The sequence below is a fragment of the Petaurus breviceps genome, unplaced genomic scaffold (assembly GCF_028583685.1).
Source record: "Petaurus breviceps papuanus isolate PSGF00001 unplaced genomic scaffold, PetGlider_PUasm1.0 173, whole genome shotgun sequence".
Taxonomy (NCBI): Eukaryota; Metazoa; Chordata; class Mammalia; order Diprotodontia; family Petauridae; genus Petaurus; species Petaurus breviceps.
The window spans coordinates 11,456,834-11,464,989 of NW_027185759.1; the positions used below are offsets into that span (position 1 = coordinate 11,456,834).

General features: G+C 51.5%; 2 protein-coding genes across 3 annotated transcripts; one reads left to right on the forward strand and one right to left on the reverse strand.

The window, feature by feature from the left end:
* Nucleotides 1–1,282: 1,282 nt before the first annotated feature.
* NCBP2AS2 (NCBP2 antisense 2 (head to head)) lies at nucleotides 1,283–2,089 on the reverse strand. The gene has a single exon (XM_069083420.1). It carries the CDS (start codon nucleotides 2,009–2,011, stop codon nucleotides 1,733–1,735), a length of 279 nt encoding a protein of 92 aa, XP_068939521.1. The 5' UTR covers nucleotides 2,012–2,089; the 3' UTR covers nucleotides 1,283–1,732.
* Nucleotides 2,089–8,054, forward strand: NCBP2 (nuclear cap binding protein subunit 2). 2 transcript variants are annotated; one of them, XM_069083418.1, is made up of 4 exons: nucleotides 2,099–2,277; nucleotides 3,877–4,058; nucleotides 5,802–5,940; nucleotides 6,421–8,054. In XM_069083418.1, the coding sequence occupies exons 1-4, from the start codon at nucleotides 2,200–2,202 to the stop codon at nucleotides 6,493–6,495; spliced, it is 474 nt and encodes a 157-aa protein (XP_068939519.1). In that variant the 5' UTR covers nucleotides 2,099–2,199; the 3' UTR covers nucleotides 6,496–8,054. The 2 variants fall into 2 exon arrangements, with proteins under 2 accessions (XP_068939520.1, XP_068939519.1); XM_069083419.1 differs by lacking the exons at nucleotides 5,802–5,940; nucleotides 6,421–8,054 and adding an exon at nucleotides 4,447–5,788 and having other exon boundaries at nucleotides 2,089–2,277; nucleotides 3,877–4,070.
* The last annotated feature ends 102 nt before the right edge of the window (nucleotides 8,055–8,156 follow it).

Sequence of the window (8,156 nt, forward strand, 5' to 3'; positions counted from 1 at the left end):
GGCTCAGGACTGGCTCACCTGGTCTTTTGGGAGTGGTCTTAGTAGTGCTGAGCAGTATTAAGGACAAGTGGGAGACCCAACAGATGGGAGAGAGAACAGAGATAGGGCTGCTTGGGAAAGAAGGCCATAAGGAGGTAGGGGCAGGCATTGGATGCCCTGGGGCTGAGAAAGTGCTGCTATGGAAAAGATTCTAAGTACCAGTTTAGTGGAAAGTAGTAAGATGAGGCTGGAAATAAAGATCTCCAGTCATCTGACTCAACATTTTTTTTTTTAAAACAGGTGAGGATACTGAGGTCCAGAAAGTGTGACTTGCCCAAGGTCACGGAGACAGACTGGATTTGAACCCTGGTCAGAACTCCAAACCTAGTGTTTTCCAGTGGGTAAATCTCAAACGCCAGGATCACCTATCTGGCTGGCAGGGAGGAGTGACAGGGGCTTTTGAGCAGTCATGATAGGGACACAGCAGCACAAAGACTTCCCATTGCTTTGCTCATCATCCACACCAGGCCCCTTATTACCCACTCACCCAAAGCATGGACGATGGCCCAGAGGCAGCGCAAAGCACGGCCACAACCTGATCAAGGCTGGTGGGTCACAGAACAGAGGGGGATGCCAGCGAGATTTCAGTGGGATGATAGGACCCAACAGCTGGTTATTCATAGAACAAGGGAGGTATCAAAAACAAGGAATGCCAAGGTGGAAATACGTTGGGGAGCAGGTATGAGCTGCACTTTGAGGTTCTGGCAGACTGTTTAGGGAGAACTACCCAGCAGACAGGTGGAAAGACACTGAAGCTCTGGTTACTTGCACCAGCTCTATAGTAAGGAGATTCCCAGTGGATGTAGTTGTGTGGAGATGATCAGTGTGAAGGTCAACGGTGACACTGGCTGAGAAAGCACAGTAAGCACGCCAGTCCCCACACTTATCCCCGTGCCAGGCTACTCCTGGCTGCCCTGGGCCAGCTGAAGAAAACCCACCCAAATGGCAACAAGCTGGGGAGCAGGGCGGCCAAAGGCCATCTGTGGTGTCCGTCCTCAGAAATCCATCAGGGCGAGGCGGCTGTGCAAGCGCCGGGAGGGGCTTAGTCCAGGTGCGAGCCGGTTTGCATAGGGCCCCATCTGCTACCTGCGAGCACTGACAGCGATGGGGGGCTCCGCGCTCCCCATCACTGAGCGCTCTGCTTCTCAAAGCACCAGGCCAGCGCGGTGCCTTCCTTCCCCAGGCCCCCTCCCAGCCCTGAGCCCCGACAGTCCGACTGCCTCTGAACACCACACTGACCCGGCACAGTTAACCATTTATTGCGGCGATCCCCAGCAGCCCCCAGTCTAAGGCCCCCGGGGGCAGCCTAAGCAGGAAAAACGGGGTCGAGGTGGAGTCCCCGGCCGGACGGACACGCGCCTCCCCGGCCCAGGCTTCCCGGGGAGCACGTCCAAGGTCATGATCGCCCGAGGGCGCCTTCAAAGGGCCGAGCCTCCGGGAGCCAAAGAAACACGGTCTTCTGGGGTGAAAGGTGAGGATGCCGGGGGCGGGGCGGGCCGAGTCCCCACCCGACAAAGGCCCGCACAGCGTCCCCCTCGGTCTGCGTCCCGGACAGGGCTGAAGGTCAAAGGCGGGCGGTGACGGGGGAGGGGAGCGCGGAGGGCGGTGGGGCGCCCCCCCCTCGGCTCGGTGGTGGTGGGGTCAGATGACGGCGGCTTAGGGCACTTCCTTTGGCAGGGCCCCTCCCCACACCTCACTCTCGCGGCCCCCGGCCCGTGCTCTCCTTGCCCCCGGACGGCGGCGGCCGCTCCCGGAGGCCCCGGCGCAGCTCCCGGGCGAGGGTAGCTCCAAAGCGCGCGGCGCGAGCCGCGGGCCCCCGCAGGCTCCGCGTGGCTTCTCGGGCCCCGAGCTGCGCCCGCAGCACCGCGAAGGCCGTGAGCTGCGCCGCGCGGCGGATGGGCCGCGACTCGGCCAGGCGCTCCACGAGCTGCTGCGTATTGATGAGGGAGAGCAGGAGCCGCCGCAGCACCATCTTTCCCAGCCCCGGCGCGGAGAGAGTGAGCACGAGCGCGTGCGCAGTAACGTCGCGCCGGCGCGGTCTGGTGACGTCATGAGCGGCGCGCTTCCGGCTCTTCCCCGGAAGTCCGGCCGCCCGGCCGCCCACAGCCGCCGGGCTTCTCCTCCCGAGCTCGCCACTGCCTCGGGTCGGCGGCCCCCGCCATGTCGGGCGGGCTCCTGAGCGCGCTGGACAGCGACTCCTACGTGCAGCTGGGCCAGTACCGCGACCAGCACTTCCGGGTAGGCGGGAGTGGGGGTGGGGGGTGGGGTGGCTGATGGTGATGGCCCGGGAGCGATCCTGCCCCCTCGCCTAGCGCCCCGCCCATATCGTCACGTGGGGAAACTGAGGCACTGTACTTTTTCGGCCTCAGGAGAGATCAGAACTCAGTTCCCCCCTTCCCCCGCCCCCTGCTCTCCTTCTGGTCCCCGGGGCCTGGGGCACGGCCTCTGCAAAGGCCGGGAGACGGGAAATGGCACGGCCAGAGGAACAGCTGGGAGGCCCCTGGGTGGGCCGCAGTGGGGAAGGGTCAGGGGCATTTAAAGGGATGATGAGGCCGCCTCTCCTCGCCATCTGGACACTGGCAGCCCAAGGCTCGTGGTGACCGTGGTAAGGAAGCCCCCTTCCCGTGGACGTTCTTAGGCTTTCAGATCGCCCCGCCCGACAAGCCCTGTACCTCTGGGGCTCCCTCACTGTGGACTGAATGACCGGCTCTTCGCCGAGGATTCTGCCATCAGCCCATCCTGCCCCAGCCTTTCTGCTGGCTCCAGACACCTCTTAGGTGTATGTCCAGTAGCAGTCTAAGCCGAATTTCCCCTTCCTGCCCGCCTCCCTGTTACTATTAGGGGCAACCCCCTCCGCCAAGCCCCCCAAAGAGGCAGACTGCTGCCCGGACTCCTCAGGCCCCCGCCCCGCTGTTGCTGGTGCCTGGCAGGTTCTGCAGCATCGATCCTGCTTCCACCGCTGCTGCAGCCTCGTCGATTTCACCTCTGCAACATCTCTGTCGATTTCACCTCTGCAACATCTCTGTCGATTTCACCTCTGCAACATCTGTTCTTGATTCCACATCCCCTCTGCAGCATCTGACCTGATTTTATCTCTGAAACATCTCTTGATTACCCCCCTCCTCTCCTCTGACCCTGCCACCACTCTGGTCCCTTCCCTCATCATCTCATGCCTGAGTTATTGCACTGGCTGGGGGTGGATAGGCCTCAGATCTCTGCCCACCCCAAAACACCCTCCATACAGCCACCAAAATGATTTCCTAAAATACGCATTCTCAGTAAACTTGAGGAGCTCCCTGTTGCCTTCAGGACCAAATACAAAAAGTTCTGTTTGGCATTCAGAGCTTTTCGTTACCTGGCCCCCTCTCACCTTTCCAGTCTGCTTACACTTCACTCCATGACAGCTGTTCCTCAAACAAGACCCTCCTCTATGGGAATTCTCTCTAGCCATTCCTCATGCCTGGAATGTCCTTCCTTATCTCTGCCTTCTGCTTCCCTGGCTTCCTTCAAGTTTCACCCCTCTTAATGCCTGTTCCTTTCTTCTGTGGATTATCTTTAGTTTATCCTGTATACATCTTTATTTTACAGAGTTGTTTGTATGCTGCCTTCCCATTAGATTGTGAACTCCTTGAGGGCAGGGACTGTTGTTAGCCTGTCTTTATGTCCACAAGACTCAGGCCACAGCCTGGCATGTGTGCTAAGTAATGGATGATTGGACAGATTTCTCTTGGCTCTTATGCTGATGTGTTCAAAGAGGGTCCCTGGGTCCTGGGCAAAAGCAGCTATGGTGCCTGAAACCAGGCTTGGGACATTGCCATGATTTCTCTGAAATTCCAGGGTGACAAGAAGGACCAGGAGAAGTTATTGAAGAAAAGCTGTACCCTGTATGTTGGGAACCTGTCTTTTTATACTACTGAGGAACAGATCTATGAGCTCTTTGGCAAAAGTGGTGACATCAAGAAAATTATCATGGGCCTAGATAAAGTGAAGAAGACAGCATGTGGATTCTGCTTTGTGGAGTATCCTTGGAGGTAGATTGCTATTGTGTGTGTGTGTGTGTGTGTGTGTGTGTGTGTGTGTGAAAATCCCTCCCCCTTTACAATCACAGGGCATGCGTGTGGTGAGGGCCCAGAGAATCCCTTCAGAGCCCTTGGGTTTGGGGGCAGAACCCTTACCTTCCTTTACAGTCAGTGGGTGTCTGCATGGGCATGGACCTTGGATGTGATCTAGGTCAAACTCCCTAATTAGTGATCACCAAATTTAGGATCACCCGAAAATGAGTTTGGCTTGAGGCCATTTTAGTGAGTAGGTCTACAATCTTTTTTGGGCCAGACTCATTCAATTTTGGATAGCCCTTCTTGGAAGTTTTTCCTTCTGCCATGTCTACATGTTCTTTTTTACAGCCAGGACTGCTTCCAATTCTGTCCCTTGGGACCAAGCCCCAGCATCTCCCCTGTCTATGGTGACTCCTGTATTTCCCCTCATCTCTAGAGCATTACCCGAGAGTGTACACTGGATACTCTGAGAGGAAGCTGGCCCCCGAATAACTGAAGAAACCTGTGCTTGACCCTGCAAGGGAGTTTTCTCTGTGTTTACACTTCTGTGCTGTTTGACTGACTCTGGGGTGCCCAAGAAGCAGCTTAGTGTTCCTCACTCTTCAGGGGACTTCCTGACTAGTGCTCAACGTGGTATCAGGAAGTCTGGGTTCCAGTTTTCTCAAGAAGAAAGTCACAACCTCTCTCTTATTTCCTCATCAGAAAAATGGGAGCTAAGACTTGATGGCCGCCAAGGCCCCTTCCAGTTTTAAAGCTATAACCCTGTATTCAGCTCTAGAAGGCAGAAGCAGGAACAGGAGGTAGAAGGTGCAAAGTGGCAAGTTTTGATTTGGGCTCAGGAAAAAAGTTCCTTCCCATTAGAGGTGTCACCCAAGTAGAATGGACTGCTGAAGAGGGGGAGCAAGTCCTGCTCTTTGGAGGTCTTCAGGCAGAAGTGGTCACAGTAGGGACAGGATGCTTTTGGATGAGTGGACTCTTAGCAAGAGGGTGCAGAAGAGGCAGACATGAAGGCACCTGAATCCCAAGGAAGGTTGAAAGACGGGGGTATCCCCAAGATGCAGTAGCCTTGATAGCCAGGCACAGCTGATAGGTAATAGGGAGCCACTGGGGCTTTGGAATGAGGAATTACATGTCAAGGTTTACTGCTGGAGGAAGAATCTGGTGAAGACTGTCAGGCCAGGCTGCTCCTTTTAAAGGCCTGGACTTGTGGTGAATGCCTGATGACAGCTGAGTGTGCAGTTGAAGTACTGACCAAGAGGAAGTCCTCCTCTGGGGGCAGTTTGGTATCTGTCCTTAATTTTAAGATATTTGACATCACTACTTCCTTTGGCATTTTCCACCTTAATTTCTTGAACTGCAAAGTGGAGATCATAACAGCACCTACCTCACAGAATTGTGGGGATCAAATGAGATCATTCTGGTAAAGCACTTAGCCCATGGCCTGGCACATAGTAGGTGCTAAAATCATGTGTTCCCTTCCTCTCCTCGAGTCCTCTTTCTAGGGTCCCTTTTAGGCTAGTAAACTTCTTTCATCAGACCTTTGTCTTAACTTACTTGGTAACTCTCCATTTGTACCTAATAAGTCACTTTTAAGCTCAGACTTTCCTTTTTTGTGTGTTCAGCTACATTTTAAAAAGTGGTTGCTTTGGACATCTTTATAGATGTTTAGAGAAGTGTAGCCCTCCTTTCCTTAACGCTTACCCCAAGATACTACTCCAGAGCAGATGCTGAAAATGCCATGCGATACATTAATGGAACCCGTCTAGATGATCGCATTATCCGAACAGACTGGGATGCAGGTTTCAAAGAGGGCCGACAGTATGGACGAGGACGATCTGGGGGCCAGGTAAGGTCCCTGAAGTCAGACCTCACTGCTTTTCTTTCTCAAAATAAATATGGTTTCTGGAATTTGGGTTTCCATTGAACTTCAGAACCATAGGATAACATTAGTGTCAGTGTTTTCAGTATTTAGTGCATTCCCATTGGATTGTGGTGGTTGGAAGTTCTTGTAAATTAGTGCCTGAAACAAACCAGAGTGGCTGTTTTCCTGGTATTGATGAATTGTGTGTTATTTGAAAGAAGTGCCAAGATTTGAGCTTTGTTCCAAGGCTCTTATTTATTAAGAAGATTAGGGAGCTCTGCGCTGAGAGGCAATTGCCTTGACTATGTTGGCTGCACCACATTTGTCTGGATGTGATGCTAAATAAACCACATATTCCAAAGGGACACTTGTTAAACACCTCCCCCCACCATTGCTATCTAGGGTTTTTGGGGCTTCTCATTCTCCCCTGGGTTATGACAACACCTTTTGCTTTTTTCCTTTGAGGTACGAGATGAGTATCGAAAGGACTATGATGCTGGCAGAGGAGGCTATGGGAAAATGTGCAAAATCAATGAGTGATGAAGCCCCTCGTGTCCAAACAGATGACGTCGGCTGGTTTACGATCCCTTGAATAGCAATGCCCAAGTCCTGAAAACAGCTGGTGTAGAACAAGCGCCCACACAGGAATGAAGCTCCAAACCTCGACTTGGCTTTTCCATTCTGAAAATCACTAAATGTCTGCAAATAAGCAAGTGACTGGGTTGGAGCCTTGAGTGGCTCTCGTCATAGATTTCAACCCGTTATAGCATAGGATTAGAAAAGTCTTATTATATGACTGTGTACTTACTGTGCACGACTTGGAGTGGTCATTTAGGGAAAAGATCCTCGTGAAATTTGTATGAAATGAGTGTAATGATCTGAGCTCTAGTGGCAGCAGTCTCTAAACGAGATTTATTTCTAAGCTTTTTGCAGATATGCCTTGTTCCTAAGGTGACTTCTAACTCATAAAGGTCCACAAGTTATTAGGGAATTCCTAAAACAGTTCAGCCTCAGCATTAATGGCCCAACAAACCCAGGGAGAGGGCTCTGCACTAGTGCTCCAAATGGATGATTTAGAAAGAAATGTGTATTTACGATGTTAAGCCCATCTTTGAACTTTCAATGGGGAAGCTGGTCCAAAAGATGTTGAAGGATCTTCTACAAGAAATTCCTCCTACAGACCGTAGGGAAGAAATATCAGATGAATTCCAGAGGTTCATTTTAATTTGGGAAATGGGACATGTTGATGCTAATCCTGTTGAATTTATTTTTTTATTTTACCAGAGTGGGAAGGGAACTGGCAGGGTTGAGAGGAGAGCCTGAAAATCAAAAGAACAAGACCTTTCTAATAGGAAAGATGGAATAAGCTTTACTTAGAACTGATTTGAGGCCACATCCAAATGATAGGGTCCTTCCAATCCCTTTGCATTGATGATAAAAGAATTGTGTACCTGAGGGGACCACTCAGCTGGGACCAGGTGGGAGGGTGTTCACTCCAACCAGGCCAAGCCATTTACCTATTGACCAATTTTTTCCTGATAAATCTCTTGGCTCATCTGCATCTAAGGAGAGGACAGATTGGAGAACAAATGCAGAAACCCACTGTAATTCATTCAAAGAATTTTTATCAAAAGGGGAAAAATCAAGAAGGGCTGAAGTCAACTAGCAACTTGCCATCTTTTCAGTGGTCTGTGGCTTAGGACACCAGGGAGGAAAACTCTTATGGGTAAACTTACTTTTGCATGTTAAACTACAATTGAGTGATTAGTTTACATGAGTTGCCCTGTTTAAAGTGACCCTGTCACCTGGGTTGAACCGTTACCCACGTCTTAACTACGAACAGGGCTTTGGGTTTGCAGATGCCATGATGGCCTAGCAAGGAACAGTCATGTGCTGGCGCATACCCAGGAAAAGTTTGGCCTTCTTTCCTCTTGTGGTTTTCTTTACAGGACAGTTTTAGTTGTATATTTTATTTCATTTTGTGCTAAATAGAAAGGTTGAATTTCATTTAGTTTTTAAGAATTTTAGAAGGGACTGTGCTTTCTCTCCCAAGTTACCTAGCCAGGTCCCCTTCCAATAAAGCTGTAACCATCCCTCCAGTCTTTGTCTGTGTGCTGCTGTTCCTCGACTTCAAAACAGGTGGGAAGGAAGCAGTGAAAGTAGAATGAGGAAGGCATGTTCTGTGCATGCTTCCCAACATG